Genomic DNA, 22,337 nt, shown 5'->3' with positions numbered 1-22,337 from the left:
CGGGCTTGGAGAGGCGGGGCTGCGCGCTTGGAGAGGCGGGTTCGGGCGCCTGGAGAGGCTGCTGCGAGCGAGCCGCCGCCGCAGCAGAGCGGGGAGCCCGAGAGACCCCGCCGCGGGAGAGGCGAGGCGGGGGATCCCAGGCGCGAGCGGAGGAGCGCGCCCCCAGCCCTCGCTCCCCCCTGCCCGGCTGCAGCAAGGAGGCGAGCCCGAGCCGAGGCGCGGGTGGAGGCGGCGGGCCAGGCGGCCGGGCAGGCGGGCGATGTCACATGCGCTCTCCTCGGCGGCGGCGGCGGCGGCGGGCAGGCGGGCCGGCTGGGGTTGGGGCCGGGGCGGCGGCGGAGGAGGATGCTGCGGCAGGCGCTGCACGGCGGGCTGCGCTCCTTCTGCCGCCAGCTGGGCTTGTTCGTCAGCCGCCACCCGGTCTTCTTCCTCACCGTGCCGGCCGTGCTGACGCTGGTCTTCGGCTTCAGCGCGCTCAGCCGCTTCGAGCCCGAGCGCGACCTGGAGCGCCTGGTGGCCCCCAGCCACAGCCTGGCCAAGATCGAGCGGCGCCTCGCCGACAGCCTCTTCCCCCTCGAGCGCGCCAAGGGCCGCCTCTACTCCCACCTCCACACCCCGGGCCGCTATGGCCGCGTCCTCCTGCTCGCCCCGCCCGGCGCCAACATCCTCGCCCGGCCCGCCGCCCTCCTGCGCCTCCACCGCGCCGTCCTCGACCTCAAGGTGAGCCACCGCGGCTACAACTACTCCTTCGCCCACCTCTGCGTCCGCCGCGCCCACGACAAGCAGTGCGCCCTCGACGACATCGTCGCCCTCCTCGACGAGCTCCGCCAGGCCCCCCTCGCCAACAAGAGCGCCGCCGCCGCCGCCGCCCGGGGCAGCCTCACCTACCCCAACACCAAGCTCAAGGTAGCCGGAGGCGCGCTGCGCTGCTGGGGGGGGGGGGGCGCTCTTCTTGCTCTCTCTCCCGGGCCCCTCGCCGGAACCGCGCGCTCCCCCAAAGCCCGGCATGCATGCGCTCCCACCTCTCTCTCACTCCCCGTCCCAAAACCAGGCGCCTCCCCAAAGCCCAGCATGCATGCGCTTGGGGGGGGGGGGGGCTTTCCTCTTTCTCTCTTTCTCCCGCCCCCCCTTTCCAAAACCGCGCGCTCCCCCAAAGCCCAGCATAAATGCGCTGGGGGGTTGGGGCGCGCTGCCCCCCTCTCTCAAATCCATGCGCCTCCCCAAAGCCCAGCATGCATGCGTTGTGGGGGGGGCTTCCTCTTTCTCTCTTTCTCCCCGCCCCCCTTTCCAAAACCGCGCGCTCCCCCAAAGCCCGGCATGCATGCGCTGGGGGGGGGCGCTGCCCCCTCTCTCGCCCCCTATCCCAAAACCCTGCGCCTCCCCAACGCCCAGCATCAGCATACATGCGCGGGGGGGAGGCGCCTCTCTTCCCCTCCCCCTTGCCAAAACCACACGCTCCCCCAAAGCCCAGCATGCCATGCGCTGGGGGGGGGGGCTTTCTCTTTCTCTCTTTTCTCCCGCCCCCCTTTCCAAAACCACACGCTCCCCCAAAGCCCAGCATAAATGCGCTGGGGGGGGGGGGCGCGCTGCCGCCTCTCTCAAATCCATGCGCCTCCCCAAAGCCCAGCATGCATGCGCTGGGGGGGGGGGGGGGGTTCCTCTTTCTCTCTTTTTCCCGCCCCCCTTTCCAAAACCGCGCGCTCCCCCAAAGCCCGGCATGCATGCGCTGGGGGGGGGCGCTGCCCCCTCTCTCGCCCCCTATCCCAAAACCCTGCGCCTCCCCAACGCCCAGCATCAGCATACATGCGCGGGGGGAGGCGCCTCTCTTTCCCTCCCCCTTGCCAAAACCACATGCTCCCCCAAAGCCCAGCATACATTCTCGGGGGGGGGGGGGCGCTGCCCCCTCTCTCAAATCCATGCGCCTCCCCAAAGCCCAGCATCGGCATACATGGGGGGGCGCCTCTCTCTCTCTCCAACCCCCCATGCCAAAACCACGCGCTCCCCCAACGCCCAGTATGCATGCGCTGGGGGGGGGGGTCGCCCCCCGCCCCCCTCTCTCTCCTCCCCCTCTCCCCCATTCCCAAACCACGCGCCTCTCCAAAGCTCAGCGCCGGAAAAGCCACCTGGGGAGGGGAGGGCTCGCAGTTTCCCCATAGGTGACGCCCCCTCCCCGTTCTGCCCAAGAGGAGGGAGCTTTGTATTAGGGAGGAGGGGGCTGCGGGGTTGGAGGGGGAGCTGCGGGGACGGGGAACCCTGCAACAGGGGTTTTTCCGCGCAAGCGGTTCCTGGAGAACTGGGGGGGGGGGAGAGAATCATCACCAATTACGATCATCCTGAACGGCCAGGGTCGGAGACTGGACGACAGAGGCGTTGTGTGAGCGGTGCTCTAGCCAAGCCAAATGCTGGGGGGGGGGGGGGGGGGGAGGCGGCTTTATTGTTACTCGGAACGTTTGTGAGTGTTTCGAACTCTGCCCGCGGTTGGCTCGGGGAAAGGTTCCGCGCCGGGTTTCCCTGGGAGGCGTCGGAGGCTGCGATGGGACTGCAGGGAGGATTCGAGGAATTCTCTCTCTATTTTCGCACTAGACCTTGAATCCCGGTTCAATTCTGTCCCCCAAGCTGACCCTCTGCGCTAAAATCAGAGAATCGTAGAGTCATAGAGTTGGTTTCTGTGATTCCCTGGTCCTAGTGTAGATTGTCAGTTTGGGGCCAGGGCTCAACCAGGATTCAAAATGCCATCGCAGAGCAGGCTGAGGCAGGCTCCGAGGGGCAGTTCGCTGCCTGGCCTATCCAAACGGCGCAAGCTGATTGCAGTGGAGAGGGATTTGCCTTCTTTCTGAACGGCCGACCGACTCGGCGCGCAAAGTTGCCTTTTCTCCAGCGGCTGGCCGACGGGGTTCAGAGCACCTCCCGCTAAGGTTTTGTGTAACTCCGAGAGCCCATCCGCAAGGGCTTCCCTGCCAATGTTCCCTCTAAGCGGCAGAGTCTTGTGAGCAAACATTCTGCTTTGTGAGCTGCTGGCATTAAAGCGGTGAGCTCCTGCAGAAACTGTTGTGCTCTGGGGCCATCCTTCCTGAGCGAAGACAAAAATGTGGGAGCTGGAGGCTAAGCATCTGTGAACTGGCTCGCGCTCACTCCGCTTAGGGGGAACTCTGTTCCCTGCCTTTTGCAAAACTTTCCTCTTTTGGATACAAGCAGTGACAAACTGGTGGTTTTTTTCAGGGGGGGGCGGCTATCTGGGTGTTCTCCAAGGCTTTTTTTTTTAGCAGGAACACAGTTCCGGCTGGCTTGGCGTCAGGGATTGTGGTCTAATGCGCAAATGAGTTCCTGGGGTTTTTTTCTACAAAAAAAACCACCCCTGTGTGAAACAATGGTGATGGTAGGGTGTGGCCTAATATGCGAAGGAGTTCCTGCTGGGATTTATCTACAAAAAAACTCCGTGGGTGTTTTCGCACTCACGTTTTACTGGCGCCACGACCCTCCTGACGCCGGCGAATCTGCATGGATTTCGCACCAGAAGCGCCGGCGCACCCAGAAGCGCCGGCTACTTCCGTCGCTAAGCCAGCGCAAACGTTTTCCTGCATCTTTGCGATTTGCGTTTGCGCTGGCTTAGCGACGGAAGTAGCCGGCGCTTCTGGGTGCGCCGGCGCTTCTGGTGCGAAATCCATGCAGATTCGCCGGCGTCAGGAGGGTCGTGGCGCCAGTAAAACGTGAGTGCGAAAACGGCCCGTGTGAAATGATGGTGATGTCAGGGGTGTGGCCTGATATGCAAATGAGTTCCTGCTGGGCTTTTTCTACAAACCCCCCTGTGTGAAACAATGATGTCAGGGGTGTGTGGCCTGATATGCAAATGAGTTCCTGTTGGGCCTTTTCTACAAAAAAACCCCTGTGTGAAATAATGGTGCCGTCAGGGGGTGTGGCCTAATATGCAAATGAGTTCCTGCTGGGCCTTTTCTATCCCCAAAGCCCTGGCGTTCTCTAATCTTTAGCGCCCTCTCTGAAGGAACAGCGCTGGTGAGTTTTGTTGGTGGCAGGCGATGTGCTATCTTGGCTTCCGTGGCTGCAAGGGTTGTGCGCCGGGTGAGTCCTGAGAGGGAGCTGGGCCATGAGAGTGGGCAAGATGGTGTGTTTTGGCACGGGGCAGAGGGCGTCGGTGTGCTCTTGTTCGTCTCGTTCTTTCGGTTTTAACGCGGTTTCAATTTCAATACGGTCAACGACCAGCACCGATCACAAAAAATTTACAAAAGCTAAAAAGCAAAGTTAAAACACTTACAAAAAATTCAAGCATCAAAAACAAAGTTAAAACACTTACAAAAAATTCAAGCATCGCATAAGATCACAGTAGGAAATAGGGTATATAAAATAGCAATTAACATTTGGCTTCGGAACATAGTATAGCTTTGCGAACTTTGGATGCAATTGCAAAGAGCCTTGCACAAAGACCTGTAATTTGTGGGTTCACTCCCATTAGAACCTTCTTCGTGACCTCAAAATTAGGAAGGCTGGAATGGCCCTGAAATCTACTTATTAAGAGACTAATTAACCTTTCTCGTATCTCCTGTTAAAATTGGCGTGAGAGGAGAACATATTCTTGTTTGTCTGATCCATATCGCAAAACACCGACACCCTTTCATCGGAGGCAAGTTGGTTGGGCCACTGCCTGGGGTCTGGGATCCATATGGAAACCGGTGTCCTCTCTAAGCTGAGTTAGTGTGAGCTAGCGCACAGTTTTTTAGCCTCCAGCTCACATGTGCTTGTCTTAGCTCAGGAAGGATGGCCCCAGAGCGCACTAATTGATGCGGCAGCCTCACAACTTCAATGCCAGTAACTCCTGACGTAGAATTTTTGCTCACAGGGCTCCGCAGCTTGAGTGTCAATGGAAACCACTCCCATTATTCGCAGACTGTAAACCGGGGTGCCCAAACTGTGGCTCTTTCACCCATTACTGACCTTGGGCAGTTCCGCAGGGCCTGTAAGACAGTCCGCTTCCGGTTGGCATAAAACTGACCGGTACCTGAAAAACCCCAAAGGAAGGTTGTAGGATAGCACATTGATAGATCGTTTTCTTGTTTTAACTGCTGTAAACTATTTAATGTATTTTAATATTCATTAATCTTATTGTTAGAATTTTATGTTGTGAGCCACCCTGAGCCGCCTCGGTGGGGAGGGCGGGATATAAATCGAATAAAATGAAATGAAAATGAAATATTATGAGGTTCTCGAAGCTCCAACCGCCCTGTTGACTGACTGGGAGGAAAGCCTTTCTCTCTTTAAACCACTTCCCCAAGCCAAGCCAGCCGGCAGCTTGGAGAATACATTTAAAGTTGGCTTTCTTTCCACCTCTTCTTCCCTTCCCCATCTACTATTTTCCTCCCTCCCTCCCTCCCTCCCTCCCTCCCTTCCTTCCTTCCTTCCTTCCTTCCTTCCTTCCTTCCTTCCTTCCTTCCTTCCTTCCTTCCTTCCTTCCTTCCTTCCTTCCTTCCTTCCTTCCTTCCTTCCTTCCTTCCTTCCTCCCAGCTCTCAAACATCTGGTGTTCATGTTTTGCGTCTCTCAAACATCCAACATTTATTCTGTGTGGCTCTTACATTAAGGAAGTTTGGCCACCCTTGCTGTAAACTGTTTTCCGCATGCAGCGGCAGCCGATTTATGGCGACCCCGTAGGGTTTTCAAGGCAAGAGACTTTCACAGGTGGTTTGCCGTTGCCTGCCTCTGCGTAGCGACCCCAGTCTTCCTTGGTGGTCCTTCATCCCACCAGGGATGACCCTGCTTAGCTTTTGAGAGCTGACAAGATCAGACTAGTCTGGGGCATCCGGGACAGGACAAGAGATGAATAAAGGTGGTTTTGCCGTTGCCTGCCTCTGCGCAGCAACCCTGGACTTCCTCAGTGGTCTCCCATCCAAAGACTAACCAGGACAGACCCTACTTAGCTTCCAAGAAATGACAAGACCAGGCTAGCCTAGGCTATCCGGGATCACAGTGCAAACTATGGTAGGACCAAGCATCTTTGGTGTAAAAAGAAAGTGAAGTGATTAGAGAATCCCCCATGCACCGAAAAAGCATGAATGTTTTATGTCTGGGAAGGGACGGTGGCTCAGTGATAGAGCATCTGTTTGGTAAGCAGAAGGTCCCAGTTCAATCCCCGGCATCTCCAACTAAAAAGGGTCCAGGCAAGTAGGCGTGGAATACCTCAGTTGGAGACCCTGGAGAGCCGCTGCCAGTCTGAGTAGACAATACTGACTTTGATGGACCCAGGGGGGTCTGATTCAGTAGAAGGCAGCTTCATATATGTTCATACGTCTTCTCATATGTTCATATGTACAGTTTGGGAGGGACGGTGGCTCAGTGGTAGAGCATCTGTTTGGTAAGCAGAAGGTCCCAGGTTCAGTCCCCGGCATCTCCAACTAAAAAGGGTCCAGGCAAGTAGGCGTGAAAAACCTCAGCTTGAGACCATGGAGAGCCGCTCCCAGTCTGAGGAGACAATACTGACTTTGCTGGACTGAGGGTCTGATTCAGTAGAAGGCAGCTTCATATGTGGGAGGGACGGTGGCTCAGTGGTTCAGCATCTGCTTGGTAAAGCAGGTTCAGTCCCCGGCATCTCCAACTAAAAAGGGTCCAGGCAAGTAGGCGTAAAAAACCTCCGCTTGAGACCCTGGAGAGCCGTTGCCAGTCTGAGTAGACAAGACTGACTTTGATGGACCGAGGGGCTGATGTAGTATGAGATAGCTTCATATGTTCAAGACATCCATCACTCTGCCAATGCGACATCTTCCTTAGGATAATCTGGGGGGCACAAACCCTAGCCTGCCGTGATATTCCTTGGATGGCCTTGGGCCGACCCTTCCCCAACAGGCTCCTCTCCCTCACAGGGTTTTGTGCAAACATAATAGGGAAGGGGCATGCCTGAACGCTGTCCTCGGCTACTCAGAGGGAGGAAATATGCAATGTACTAGCTGGATTCTGCCGTGTGTGCAGGGCCATAGCCAGGATTTTAAAAGTCAGGGGGCTTTTTTAAAAAAGCTGGGGTCACCCTTTCTGATCCACTGCTGGGCTTGCCGTTTCTCAGGGACAAAAGCTGGAGGCTCTGAAAGTGGCCAAGTCGAAGCAGCCAATCCTAAAAATTCAGCGGCGAGAAGAGACTGCAGCTTGTGTGCAACCAGGCGGGGTTTCCTTCCACCTCCCTCTCCCCCACTTTGCAGCCAGCAGCTCCGTCTGTCTCCCTCTCCTTGGCCCATTCCACATAGCTTCCTCTGCCCCCCCCCTGTTGTCCACCTGCTGCTTTTGCTGCTGTAGTGCACTGGGCCCTGCACAGCTCTGCTGGCTCCGGCGGTCGCTGATGCTGCTTTGGCAATTGAGCCATGGCACAGAGAGAGAGAGAGAGCATGCTGCCTCCTGGAAGTCAGGGGACCCTGTCTGAAAGTCAGGGGGCAGTGCCCCCACAGGCCGGCCACACAGCTGCGCCCCCGCCTGAGTCACCAGGCCTGTGCCTACTCGCGAGTAGCCCCACGCCTGCCGCCTACTCACGAGTAGGCACTGGGCTACTCATGAGTAGGTGGCAGGTGCGGGGCTACTCGCAAGTCGGTGGCAGGCGTGGGGATAAGATGCTGGCCGCATCGAAGCTGATAGGGCCGAGCCTTGGCGATTGGGGGGGGAGGGGACAGGCAGAAAGGGAGGGGAGGGAAGGTGCTGTGGCGGCAATCAGGGGGCGGGCAGAAAGGGAGGGAATTGAAGAGAAGGGGCAGCAATCCGGGGGGTGGGCAGAAAGGGAGGGAAGGGAAGTGGCGGCAGCGATGGGGAGGCGGGCAGAAAGGGAGGGAAGGGAAGGAATGATGCCGCGGCAACGGGGAAGGGGGAGAGAGGCAGGCAGGCAAATTAGGCATTTGTCATGGGCGGGGGGGAGGAACCCAATTCGGTGCCCCCTCCCTCCCGGCGCCCTAGGCAAGCGCCTAGTTTGCCTAGTGGGCGAGCCGGCCCTGCCCACAGGACCCCCCTGTGGTTACAGGTCTGCTTCATGTTAGGCCATCTTCTCATGGCAGGGGAAGGAGCTCACATCTCCTCTTCACATGACAGCCCCCTGCTCCTTGTGTTAACATTTCCCCCGCAAGACCTTTTTGGTGTGTTTGTGTGTGCTGGGGTTATTGCAGGAAACTGCTGGAGGACGGGGAAAGAAGTGGGGGGAATCAGTTTCCACCGCCAGAACGGGGGCATGCAAGATGCAGCCCAGTGTGCCTTCAGCGTCAGCATTCCCACAACTTGGGAAGGAACGAAACTGGGGCGGAAGGATCTGCGAATGGTGCAGGGAGTACATTGTGAACATAAAATGCAGAGCCTAGAACCTACCGTCTGCTTCAGCACCGAGGAAATTAGGGGGTACGACTTGATGGACTGTTTGCATGATTGTGCTACGGATTATGCAATCGGGTGTGCTCTGTCTCTTCCCTTAAACCGATTCTCCTCTCCCTTCATTCCCAATAAATTACTGAAATGCTAGGAGCCCTAGCTTTTGAAACAATCGCTAAAACTATTGGTGGTCATTGCAGTGGAAAGTGCTGTGGAAGTCACAATCCGCTTACGGTGACTCCATAGAGTTTTTAAGGCTGGAGATAAAGAGAGGTGGTTTGCCGTTGCCTGTCTCTGTGTAGCAACCCGGGGATTTCTTTGGTGGTCCCCCATCCAAGTACTAACCAGGGCTGACCCGGCTTAGCTTCCAAGATCTGATGAGATCAGGCTAACCTGGGCCATCTAGGTCAGAGCAAAAGCATAGGGGAGGGATGGTGGCTCAGTGGTAGAGCATCTGCTTGGGAAGGAGAAGGTCCCAGGTTCAATCCCTGGCATCTCCAACTAAAAAGGGCCCAGGCAAATAGGTGTGGAAAACCTCAGCTTGACACCCTGGAGAACCGCTGCCAGTCTGAGAAGACAATACTGACTTTGATGGGCCAAAGGTCTGATTCAGTATAAGGCAGCTTCATATGTTCATATACCACACTTAAGGTGCAAACAGAAGAGTCCCGTGGCGCAGAGTGGTAAAGCTGCAGTCTTGCAGTCGGAGCTCCCTGCTCACGACCTGAGTTCGATCCTGGCGGATGCTGCTTCAGGTAGCCGGCTCCAGGTTGACTCAGCCTTCCATCCTTCCGAGGTCGGAAAAATGAGTCCCCAGCTTGCTGGGGGGCGGGGGGGGGGGAAGTGAGATGACTGGGGAAGGCAATGGCAAATCACCCCGTAAAAAGTCTGCCATGAAAACATTGTGAAAGCAACGTTACCCCAGAGTCGGAAACGACTGGTGCTTGCACAGGGGACTACCTTTACCTTTTTTAAAAGGTGCAAGCAATTGATTCACGTCCACGGTCTCAATAATCTTTAAAACAACCCCTTCAGGGTAGGCTTTGCCTTCTCAGCTTTAGTATACTGTACAGATTTTGCTTCATGATTCAGGAAGTGTGCTTCCCATACAGTCCAGACCAGTGCTGGTATTCGCATATGGCCTGTGGGTGGGTGGGTAGGCGCATAAACTGAGACACTGCACATAAAACCAGTTGGGGACTGTCTTTCCCCATATGTTCCCCAGAGAGCACTGTGTTCGGGAACTCAAAATCTGTTGCCCATCCTCGGACCAAGGGAGGCCAGACTAGGCTCTACACAGGCCAGGGCCTTCTCAGTGGCAGCACCAGTGGTGTGGAATGCTCTCCCTGAGCCATAAGAACCATGCGGGATCTCTCCCAATTCTGCAGGGCTTGTAAAACTGAACTTTTCAAACAGGCCTTTAGTAACTAGTGGGAGAAGGCTGCTGCTCCTATGCTCTAAGCAATTCCAGGAGGACCACCAGCAGATAAATAGAATATCTAATATAGGGGTGGCCAAACTTCCTTAATGTAAGAGCCAAACAGAATAAACATTGGATGTTTGAGAGCTACAAGGGAGGGAGGGAGCGAAGAGAAGAAGAAGAATTGCAGATTATGCCCCGCCCTTCTCTCTGAATCAGAGACTCAGAGTGGCTTACACTCTCCTATATCTTCTCCCCTGACAACAGACATTCTGTGAGGTGGGTGAGGCTGAGAGGGACATATGGACATATGAAGCTGCCTTATACTGAATCAGACCCTTGGTCCATCAAAGTCAGTATTGTCTACTCAGGCTCTCCACGTCTCAAGCTGAGGTTTTTCACACCTATTTGCCTGGACCATTTTTTGGAGATGCCAGGGATTGAACCTGGGACCTTCTGCTTACCAAGCTGATGCTCTACCACTGAGCCACTGTCTCTCCCTTTCTGAGCTTTCACAGCAGCTGCCCTTTCAAGGATAACCTCTGCCAGAAAGACTGACCCAAGGCCATTCCAGCAGCTGCAGGTGAAGGAGTGGGGAATCAAACCCGGTTCTCCCAGATAAGAGTCCGCGCACTTAACCACTACACCAAACTGGCTCTCTAAGGAGTGAGGGAAGGAAGAAAATTAGATGGGAAAGGGAAGGAGAGGTGGAAAGAAAGCAACTTCAGCTTTAAATGCCTTCTCCAAGCCAGCTGATGGGGTGGTGGAGGCTTCGAGAGCCTCACAATATGGGTGAAAGAGCCACATCTGGCTTCCGAGCCACAGTTTGGCCACCCCTGATCTAGTATAACCTGATCCGCCTATGCGTTAAGATTCCATATGGCGCTAATGTTTTGTTTTCAACTGTAAATTGTTTCTGTTCTGTCATTTTGCATCTGAAATTGAGACTGTTGGTTTTATTATGACTGTTAGCCGCCCTGAGTCCGTTTGGGATGGGCGGGATATAAATCGAAGGTAAATAAATAAACAAATAAAGTAAGTTGAAAACCTTTGCGGCTTACGACAGTCCCGGTGGCAGCGGGTGTTTTTGCAGTTTGCAGCTCTCGTCAAGAACGCAGAGCTCTTGAGAAACATAGGGACATTTCCCGGCAGCTTTTTAACTATGAGAGAAGGTTTCTCAACTCTGAACATGCAGGGCTTTTTGTGGAGCAGGGACTCCTTTGCATATTAGGCTACACCCCCACCCCCCCTGATGCAGCCTATCCCCCTGTGCTAAGATCCCCATAAGGTCTTGGAGGATTGGCTACATTTGGGGCATGTGGCCTAATATGCAATGGAGCTCCTGCTCCCCAAAAAAGCCCCATGCGCTTGTGAAGCACTTTCAGGTCTGCCAGACCCTTGAAGATTCAGTTCATACCTGTGGAATGAAGTATTTGGTATATCTGGAAGTGCCATCAGGTCACAGCTGACTTACGGAGAACCCAGTAAGGGGCTTTCAAGGCAAGTGGGATGCAGAGGCGGTGCCTGCCTCTACAGGGCCTCCCATCCAAATACTCGCCTTGCCTGGCTTGCCAGTGCTGTCCCATTGCAGTTGATCTATGGGGAACCCAGAAAGGGGCTTTCAAGGCAAGTGAGAAGCAGAAGTGGAGCGCCATGGCCTGCCTCTGCAGAGCCTTCCTTGGTGGTCTCCCATCCCAGTACCCCCCCCCCAGTGTTTCCTCTAAGCTGTGAGATAGCTCACAGATTTTTAGCCTCCAGCTCACACATTTTTGTCTTAGCTCAGGAAGGATGACCCCAGAGCACAGTAAATTATACAGTAGCTCACAACTTTCATGCCAGTAGCTCACAAAGTAGAATTTTTGCTCACAAGACTCTACAGCTTAGGGGGAACATTGGTAACCACCCTACTAAGCTTCTGAAATTTGACAAGTTTGGGCTATACCAGGTCACCTTCCCTTCTGTTATGTGGTCTCCTGTCTTAAAACGAGGAAGCATAAGAGGGAGTGATAGGTTAGCCAATAGGTGCAGGAGTCGGGAAAGTAATGTTCTGTTTAAACAAAACAAAAAAAAGAGAGAGAGAGGGAGCTGGTTGTGTCAGTATAAGGCAGGGGTGGCCAAACTGGTTTGGGAGCCACATGTGGCTCTTTCATACATATTGCTGGGCTCTCGAAGCCCCCACTTCCCCATCGGCCAGTTTGGAGAAGGCATTTGTCTCTTTAAATTGCTTCTCCAAGCCAAGTTAGCCAGTGGCTTTTGAAAATGCATTTAAAGTTGAAGTTGCTTTCTTTCCACCTCTTCTCATCTTTTTTCCTTCCTTCCTTCCTTCCTTCCTTCCTTCCTTCCTTCCTTCCTTCCTTCCTTCCTTCCTTCCTTCCTTCCTTCCTTCCTTCCTTCCTTCCTTCCCTCCTTGTCTTCCAGCTTTCAAACATTTGACATTCATGTCTTGTGGCTCTCAAACATCTGATGTTTATTCTGTGTGGCTCTTACATTAAGCAAGTTTGGCCGCCCCTGCCATAAGGCTTCGGTACAAATCCACTCTTCCTCCATGAGCCAGTGTAGTGACGGGCTCATCAATTCTCCCAATGGCATGTTCCTGAGCGTTCGGAGCCAAGCGCCGTCCCTTCTCTCGTCTTCACTGCGGCAAACATTGGTCAGCTCACCTGTAGGGTGAATGGTGCACTGCCCCTTAGAAAGGTGGACTTTTCCAGTCCCCAGAAGTGTTAGCAAGGGAAAATGCTGTCAAGCCCCACAGCCTGCACCCTTCTCTGTCGGCCCTTTTATCCCTGTACTCCTCTGCACCATCCGCAGCATGAGCGGAACACCATGCTCATCTGTCATCCCTCCTTCATGCGATGGTGTGTATGCATGCATGAGTTCTTGCAGACTTTCTGCTTCGAATTAAAATGCTAAACCGGGAGGGACAGATGCTCTGATGCGACAGTAATCAGGAATGAAGCAAAAATTAACTGCTCGTATTTTACTCATTTTTTTGTGGTCCTTGCTGGGGTCTTTCAGTTCCTTGTCAATATACACTGGATTTAGCCATCTGTTTCTAACTGCAGGCTTTTCGAGAGGGATAGCCCCCCCCCCTCTCTCTGTGTCTCCTTTAAAGAGCTCTGATCTGGATGGCCCAATCTCATCAGAAGCTAAGCAGGATCGGTCCTGGTTCGTACTTGGATGGGAGACCATCAGCGAAGTCCAGGGCTTCTACACAGAGGCAGGCAATGGCAAAGCCACCTCTGTTCCTCTCTTGCCTTGTCTTGGATAGCTCAGGCTAGCCTGATCTCATCAGAACTTATAAGCTAAGCAAAGTTTAGACCAGGGGTGTCATACATGCAGCCCGGGGGCCGAATCAGCCCCATGGAGGGCTCCTATCAGGCCCCTGAGCAACTGGCTGTCATCTGCTTCCTTCTCCCTCTCTCTTGCTTCCTTCTGCATCTCAGCTTGCTTTACAAGGCTTGCTCAGTCGCACAGGAGCTACAGAGCAAAACCTTGATTTTCTCCATTGGTTGAGGCTCCTCCCCCTCCTGGTCCCCTGTGGAGGGAGGGAAAGAGCCAGAGCTTCCATTGCCCAGTTCCCTGGATCCCATGGGAGAGATACAAAGAAAGCACCTTTAAGACCAACAAGTGCTAATGTTTTAAGCATGTTTTATTTTAAGGGTTTTTTTTTTTTTAAATCTTATTCGTGTTCATCTGTATTCTTTAGAAAGTTTATCTCCACTACCTAATCTTAAACAGGTATACACATGGCCCAGCCCAACACGGCATGGCTCAAGAAGGTCTCATTTATGTCAGATCTGGCCCTCCATAACAAATGAGTTTGACACCCCTGGTTTAGACAAACTTTGATAACAAGCATGTTTGGAAATCTCCTCAAGTTCCATCAATCTCCAGTTGGTTATCCAAAGTTTGGGACATTCTCATCATAGAAAAGATTACTGAATATATCCAACAATCAAACTCAGACGACGTACACTCAGAATTCACAGAGAAATGGTTTCCTTTTATGGAATTCATTGCAGCAAACGACATTCAACCACACAAACCAGAATTCCTTGATCTTCTCTACTTATTAAGTTATTACTATTTTTAATTATTAGTTTCTCTTTCTCTTTTCTTTTGTTCTTTACCTTCATTTTCTCTTACTGTGCTAGTCGTGGATCACACCTAATGGTAATTACCTAATAGTAATTTTTTGGAATAACCTGCATAGTATGTATAGAATATATTTAGGCAGTTAGGAATTAATATATATGACTTATATTTTTTTAATAATATAAGTATTTTTTGGATTGATTGTATCTCGATATTCATCTTGAATAGAGCAGGGGTGGCCAACGGTAGCTCTCCAGATGTTTTTTGCCTTCAACTCCCATCAGACCCAGCCAGCATGGCCAATGGCTGCGGCTGATGGGAAGTGTAGGCAAAAAACATCTGGAGAGCTACTGTTGGCCACCCCTGGAATAGAGAATGGTTAGCATATCTAGTTACATTTATGTGACTTAATATCCTTCCTTGATATTTATTATATGTATTTTTGTGCCCAAGAGCCCCGTGGTGCAGAGTGGTAATGCTGCAGTACTGCAGTCAGAGCCCTCTGCTCACGACCTGAGTTCGATCCCAACAGAAGCTGGTTCAGGTACCTGGCTCCAGGTTGACTGCCTTCCATCCTTCCGAGGTCGGTCAAATGAGTCCCCAGCTTGCTGGGGGGAAAGTGTAGATGACCGGGGAAGGCAATGGCAAAGCACCCCGTAAAAAGTCTGCCGTGAAAACGTTGCGAAAGGAACATCACCCCAGAGTTGAAAACGACTGGTGCTCACACAGGAGACTACCTTTACCTTTTAGAAAAGTTTGTGCTAGTTTGCTTTTAATGATTAATTAATTGTATACACATATTAATATTGATATTTACTTGTTTACTTCAAAAATTAATAAAAAATGTTAATAGGTAAAATATTTGAGAGACCACCAAGGAAGCCCAGGGTTGCTAGGAACATAAGAGAAGCCATGTTGGATCAGGCCAACGGCCCATCCAGTCCTAAACTCTGTGTCATCCAGGTGCCATCAGGAGGTCCACTAGTGGGGCCAGGAGACTAGAAGCCCTCCCACTGTTGCCCTCCCCCCCCACAAGCACCAAGAAGTTGGTTAGGGTAAGACCATTTGAGTGTCCCAACAAAGCCCCTGAGCAGGTTTCCAAGGCAGTGTGGGCATTTTGAATCATGGTGTCTGAGATTCTACTCAGATGCTCAAACCACTCCGCCACACTGGCTTTCAGAATCTGCATTCCAGGCAGGGAAGGGCTTGAAGGTAAGAACCAGCACACTGAACCGAATCTGGAAAGAGTTGGACCTAGTGCAAAACTTGCATGAATGGCTCCACTACAGCTCTAGCATCATATAAATTATGACCCCCAAAGCAGCTGGACACTGTGGTCCTGCATAAAGAAGAAGATGACGACATTGGATTTATATTCTGCCCTCCACTCAGAGCAGCTCACCTTTATCTTCCTCCCCCACAACAGACACCCTGTGAGGTGGGTGGGGCTGAGAGAACTCTCACAGCAGCTGCCCTTTCAAGGACAACCTCTGTCAGAGCTATGGCTGACCCAAGGTCATTCCAGCAGCTGCAAGGGACGGAGTGGGGAATCAAACCCAGTTCTCCCAGATAAGAGTCCGCACACTTAACCACTACACCAAACTGGCTTTCTCTCCAAACTGAGCCCTTGCATAATTTCTGCATTTTAAAAACTTTTTTTTTTTTGCTTAATTGGGTCTTCTTTTTTTTAAGACTAAGAGCTTGAGGATTGTAAAGGAGCTGTCTGTGGTGCTAAAGTCCCAACCACTGGAACCCATAGTCCACAACTCCTCTTGCTTTTGAGATATCTGCAGTCATCCCCCAGTTCCTCAAAGCATGTGTAGGGTCCTCCATGAGGGCTAGAAACTTGCCTATTTTTTTAAAAAAAAACCCACATTCGAATAGATTCTAAGGAAACCAAATTCTTTGCCTTACATGTAGCGCTGATCCCTTACTATGAACTGTGTCACTGTCTCTGGATATCATGTGCCATGAAAACCCGATGGGGACACTGTAAGCTGGCAGCAACTTTTGTATTTTGCCTTTCACCCCCCCTGCACCTCTGTCTGTCATGATGCAACTCCAAAGGCGGGAGGGACGGTGGGAGGGACGGTGGCTCAGTGGTAGAGCATCTGCTTGGGGAGCAGAAGGTCCCAGGTTCAATCCCCGGCATCTCCAAAAAAGGCTCCAGGCAAATAGGTGTGAAAAACCTCAGCTTGAGACCCTGGAGAGCCGCTGCCAGTCTGAGTAGACAATACTGACTTCGAAGGACCAAGGGTCTGATTCAGTATAAGGCAGCTTCATATGTTATGTTCAAAAGGCGGTTTCACTGTTTTTCAAGACTGACAGTGTCCATTTGTCAAATCTTTCCAGTTCCAGATTTCTGGCTGGAGAATTACCTCCACCATTTCAAATATCCACCCCAGGTGCGAGTCCATGTCAGGGCTTTTCTTGTAGGGAAGAAAAACCACAGCAGGAACTTATTTGCATATTAGGCCACACCCCCTGAGGTCACCATTGTTTCACACTGTGCTTTTTAAAAGAAAAGGCCCAGCAGGGATTAATTTGCATATCAGGCCGCACCCCTTGATGTCACCAGTTTCACACAGGACTTTTTTGTAGAAAAAGCCCAGCAGGGGATCATTTGCATATTAGGCCACACCCCCTGATGCCAAGCCAGCCGGAACAGCAGTCCTGCTCAAAAAAACCACCCTGGTCCATATAAAGCGAACAAAATGGTGGGTGGGGGGGGAGAGAGATTGATGTTTTGACTGTCCTTTAAACAGAAATAAAATGAAAAGATGAATAAGGTGTCCTGTCAATTAAAGTGAAACTAGAATCCGGTGGCATCTGAAAGATTAACAGCATTCATTCCAAAGCATTAGTATTTAGGGGTATTCCTGCTGCATAACAGTTACCCATCCGGAACTGCCAATTATAGTTCCCCCCCCCCCCAATCAATCTGTATTAGTGTATCTTGCATATAAATGTTATGCTTTCTTGTACAATCAATACACATGATTAGCCAGGCACGACGTCTTTAGGGCCACCTTTAGGCTGTTTTTAAAATGATTTGCAGTTTTAAAATGTGCAACTGTTAGATTGGGGAGGGGACATGGCTCAGTGGTAGAGGACCGGCTGGGCATGCAGAAAGTCCCGGGCTCAGTCCCCGGCATCTCCGGAGGAAAGGACCAGATGATGGGAAAGACCTCTGTCTGGCCCTGTAGGCAATGCTGACCTGGAGGGACCCAAAGGTCTGATTCTGTTGAAGGCAGCTTCATCCCATCAGAGCTTTGCATCCCTCCCTTCCTCCCTCCCCCTCCCTTCCTTCCTTCCTCCCTCCCTTCCTTCTTTCCTACCTCCCTCCCCTCCTTCCTCCCTCCCTCTCTTCCTTCCTTTCTTCCTCCCTCCCTCCCTCTTTCCTTCCTTCCTTCCTCCCTCCCTTCCTTCTTTCCTTCCTTTCTCCCTTCTTCTCTTCCTTCCTCCCTTCCTTCTTTCATCCCTTCCTTCCTCTCCTTCCCTCCTCCCTCCCTCCTCCCTCCCTTCCTACCTCCCTCCCCCTCCCTTCCTTCCTCCCTCCCTCCTTCCCCCTCCCTTCGCTCCTCCCTCCCTCCCTCCCTTCCTTCTTTCCTTCCTTCCTTTCTCCCTCCCACCCTCCCTCCCTTCCTTCCTTCCTTCCTTGCTTCCTTCCTTCCTTCCTCCCTTCCTTCTTTCCTTCCTCTCTTCCTTCCTTCCCTCCTTCCTCCCTCCCTCTCCCTTCCTATCTCCCTCCCCCCTCCCTTCCTTCTTCTTCCTCCCACCCTCCTTCCCCCTCCCTTCCTTCCTTCCTTCCTCCCTCCCTCCCTCTCTTCTTTCCTTCCTTCCTTTCTCCCTCCCTCCCTTCTTTCCTTCCTTCCTTCCTTTCTCCCTCCCTTCCTTCCTCCCACCCTCCCTCCCTCCTTCTCCCCCCTCCCTTCCTTCCTTCCTTCCTTCCTTCCTTCCTTCCTTCCTTCCTTCCTTCCTTCCTTCCTTCCTTCCTTCCTTCCTTCCTCCCTCCCTCCCTTCCTTCCTCCCTTCCTGTCTTGTGGCTCTCAAACATCTGACATTTGTTCTATGTGATTATTACGTCAAGCAAGTTTGGCCACCCTTTTTGTAAGAGATCCCCAGGCTGCACTTGGAGGTTGGTAACTCATTCTCAGAGTGTTTCTGCAGACCCCCAGCCTGCCACACACAACGTGTGACCCGTCAAAGCTCTCTTCTTTTTGCTGGCTGCTGCTGCTGACTTTCAGGCTTAGTGGTCCTCCTGCTGTGCAGCTCCACCGAAAAGACGTCCATCACTTTGCAAGTGTTTTCACCCCGTGCAGCCTCCTGAACAGCAGAGCCCTTGTTTCTTTGCTGTCGCGGTGCTCCCAGCCAGCATTTGGTGCATCGGCAGAAGGGATGAAAGAGGTCAGAGAGAGCCAGACATGCTCGACTTGCGCTTGTGCTAGGCACCAGCCATGGTCTGGTAACAAGAATATCACCCGCGCCTCTCTGAAATGAGAGAGCGCTTCAGGCTAATTGGCTGTTAATGCTTTCTCTCTTCCTCTCTGAAGCTAAAATGCATGGCTCGGTACAGTCGCTGATACACAATTCTCATTTATTTACAGGCTTTGTAAGAGCGGAATTGGTCCAGCGGTTTCGTAAGATGTTCATTTCCCATCTCTTATTTCTTGAGGGAAACTCACACAAGCCTGTTGCTTTTTCAGTGGTTTTCTCCGGGGTGGAATTCTAGCAGGAGCTCCTCTGCATATTAGGCCACACACACCCTGATGTAGCCAGTCCTCCAAGAGCTTACAAAAAAGAGCCTAGTAAGCTCTTGGAGGATTGGCTACATCAAGGGTGTGTGGCCTAATATGCAAAGGAGCGCCTGCTAGAATTCCACCCCTGGTTTTCTCACATATTTCAGGATTGTGCAAGCCTACCATCTATGACTAATTCCCCGCTAGCCTTTCGCTGCTCTCACGCTCCTCCATCTGCCCGGGGCTGCAACTAGCTTTGCCTTTTTCGCATGGCAAACAGAAACTGGTTTTTAGAGGATCTCGTTTGCTGCAGAAAAGAGGCGGAGCGAGTTGCAGCCCCGGGGCAGATAGTGTGAGATCCAACCGAAGCCCCGCGGAGAAGAGGAGCGTGAGAGCGACGTAAGGCTAGTGGGGAATCGGTGTCAATCTCGCTTGCCGCTCCCGTTCCTTTTATTTCGTTATTTTTAATTAGTTGATTTTGCTGTCAAGTTGCCATCATGGCAACTCCTGTTTTCAAGGCAAGAGATGTTCAGAGGTGGTTTGCCGTTCATTGCCTGCCTCTGCGTAGCAACCCTGGGCTTCCTTGGTGGTCATCCATCGAAATACTCAGCGGGGCCGACCCTGCTTAGCTTCTGAGATCTGATGAGACCGGGCTAGTCCAGGTCAAGACCCCGTTTACATCAGCTCATACCAAGTACGTAGACTCGGATGTTTTTTTTTATTGTTGCCTATTCTACCTGCTTGTGTGGGAGAGTTTGGCTGGGTATAGATAGGCAGCTTTGCACGCACCAGCGGCATCCCAAAGTGTGCCACTCCAAACTGGAATGACCGAATCCCAATCAGATGCTCCCAGGTGATGCGCCCAGATATCACACGGGGGATGCTTTGGCATGTTCACATGGTTGTTGCCAGGACTTTTTTTTTAAAGCAGGAACGCACAGGAACGTAGTTCATAGAATCATAGAGTTGGACGGGACCTCTAGGGTCATCTAGTCCAATGCAGGAAATTCACAAACACTCCCCCCTAAATTCACAGGATCTTCACCAAGTTTTGGCTGGCTTGGTGTCAGGGGGTGTGGCCTAATATACAAACGTGTCCCTGCTGGGCTTTTTCTACAAAAAAACTCTGTGTGAAACAATGGTGCCACAAGGGGGTGTGGCCTAATGCAAACGAGTCCCTGCTGGGCTTTTTCTACAAAAAAACCCCTGTGTGAAACAATGGTGCCACCAGGGGGTGCGGCCTAATATGCAAATGAGTCCCTGCTGGGCTTTTTCTACCAAAAAACCCTGTGTGAAACAATGGTGCCACCAGGGGGTGTGGCCTAATATGCAAACAAGTCCCTGCTGGGCTTTTTCTACCAGGAAAAAAAGTCCTGGTTGTTGCGTGCCATCCCCTTAGCTCAGTTTGGGTTCCCCTTACAATTTTAGTAGCCCTGTGCTCATACACTCATGCGTACATACGCTCGTGTGATCTAGCCAGTTTTTATTTTTAAGAAAGAATACCAGTGAGCACCTACAGCAGATGGTTAAGTTCACACCATCAATCTGCCTCACTTGCGCACTCCCACGTTCAGGTGCCCAGAAAGACGGATGGAGTGCAGCAGAAGAATTTGCGACCACTAGGGAAGTGGTTTGATCTTTCTCAGAGACATCGGAGGACGGGGTGAGTGCCCGAATGGGAAGGGCGGCAGCTAGGTCTGTCTGACCTTGCTTTTTTAATCCACCTCGCCTATGTCGGCTCGAATTGGCCGTCTAAATTCAGCCTCTGGGTCCATGCATGCAAGGAAGCAAGGCTATTCTAACGTTTGTGTAAGAGACCCCTACGAACCCCAGCGTAGGAAAGTTTTCTGCAGGCAGACTTCGCCGATGATGTAATGGGATCCTTTGTAAATTTGTGTGAAGTCTCCCTAAGAGAGAGGGGGTGATTTCCTCAAAACGTGGTTGTAAAGTACTGGGGTCGGCGCAGTAAGAGACCAGAGTCGGAGAGTGATTTCAGCAAGCTTTACTTCAGGAACACCAACACAGACTGAGCTCTATTCAAACCTCCCGCTCCTTTTATACAATTCTTGCCCCCTTCTGATTGGACCTTAACTATGTACATGGATTGGCTATTTACAGAGGCCTAAGGGCCTATCAGGGTACAGTATGAGCCTAGATGTTGATTGGCTACTTATGTTTCAATCCTTCCCCTGATTGGGCACGCTTAGGCCTTCTCTGGAACCCTGGTGTGGAGTACAAGCTTGGCTTGTTCAGCTTCCCTCCAAAAGTAACAGTTCCCTCCAAAAGTAACAGTTCTCCATTTGAACCTAGGACACAACAGTGGTGATGGTCGTTCGCTCAGGAAATGGCTTTAAAAGGATGGGATAAATTAATAGCTCTGTCCGTGGCTGTTAGTCGCGACAGGTAGAAACAGAATAGGTTTTGTGATTGTGAGGCACTTGTGCTGAGGAATACAAGAGAGCATGGATTTCAGTCAAGGTTTCACCTGTTTGTGAGTTTCTCATCAGGAACAGAGTACAGGTGTAGGTGTACCTTGCTTTGATCCTGGAAGGCGATTCTCATCTTCCGTCAGCTGGGTAAATGTTGTTTGAAGGACAGTTCTGGTGCAGTAGGTAGTCTCTCAATTAAGACGGCAGACAGGATTTCCTTGGGGGTACCTTCTCAGCGCTTGATCTTGATTCCACATTATTCCAGCAGAAATCTCATCATGGCAATCAATAAGAACATAAGAGAAGCCATGTTGGATCAGGCCAATGGCCCATCCAGCCCAACACTCTGTGTCACACAGCGGCCAACCCCCCCCCCCCAGTGCCATCAGAAGGTTCATAAGTGGGGCTAGAAGCCCTTCCACTTTGCTCCCCCCAAGCACCAAGAATACAGAGCATCACTGCCCCAGACACTTCCAATAATATACTGTGGCTAATAGCCACTGACGGACCTCTGCTCCATATTTTTATCCAATCCCCTCTTGAAGCTGTCTATGCTTGTAGCCGCTGCCACCTCCTGTGGCAGTGAATTCCACGTGTTAATCACCCTTTGGGTGAAGAAGGACTTCCTTTTATCTGTTCTAACCCGACTGTTCAGCAATTTCATCGCATGCCCACGAGTTCTCGTATTGTGAGAAAGGGAGAAAAGGTCTTCTTTCTCTGCTTTCTCCATCCCATGCACAATCTTGTAAACTTCTATCATGTCACCCCGCAGTTGACGTTTCTCCAAGCTAAAGAGCCTCAAGTGTTTTAACCTTTCTTCATAGGGGAAGTGTTCCAAACCTTTAATCATTCTAGTTGCCCTTTTCTGAACTAACACCTAGTGAGGCTTCTTTGAAGATATTTTAATGACACAGATTTAGGCTTGCCTGGGAAGGTTAAAGGATTCAGGGTTGCAGGAGGATTTTTTTTTAAAATGTTTCTCATGTACTTATTGGCAGTTCTTACTAGAAGTGACAAAGCGTGGCTCTAGAAATGATCAGAAACTCTATGGTAAAACCATAGAAGTTTCTAGCAGTTCCTAAAACTACCACAGAAATGACCAAAGATAGCTCTAGGAATCACCAGAAATGCTAAAACCATAGGCTTTCTGACAATTCCTAGAGATACCCTTGTAATTACCAGCAGGGATGGAATTCTAGCAGGAGCTCCTTTGCATATTAGGCCACACACCCCTGATGTAGCCAATCCTCCTGGAGCTTACAAAAAAGAGCCTTGTAAGCTCCAGGAGGATTGGCTACATCAGGGGTGTGTGGCCTAAT

At 51.8% G+C, this 22,337-nt stretch overlaps 1 protein-coding gene across 1 annotated transcript in view; it reads left to right on the top strand.

Moving 5' to 3' along the window:
• The first annotated feature begins 316 nt into the window (after positions 1-316).
• The window catches only part of PTCHD4 (patched domain containing 4), a 110,533-nt gene continuing 88,512 nt past the window's right edge, over positions 317-22,337 (top strand). The window contains exon 1 of the mRNA XM_060231353.1: positions 317-906. Within this exon, the coding sequence (XP_060087336.1) occupies positions 346-906 (561 nt within the window). The 5' untranslated portion in view covers positions 317-345. The remainder of the gene's footprint in view (positions 907-22,337) is intronic.

Source organism: Heteronotia binoei, chromosome 1, assembly GCF_032191835.1.
Source record: "Heteronotia binoei isolate CCM8104 ecotype False Entrance Well chromosome 1, APGP_CSIRO_Hbin_v1, whole genome shotgun sequence".
Lineage (NCBI taxonomy): Eukaryota > Metazoa > Chordata > Lepidosauria > Squamata > Gekkonidae > Heteronotia > Heteronotia binoei.
This window is presented reverse-complemented; position numbering and strand designations above follow the sequence as displayed.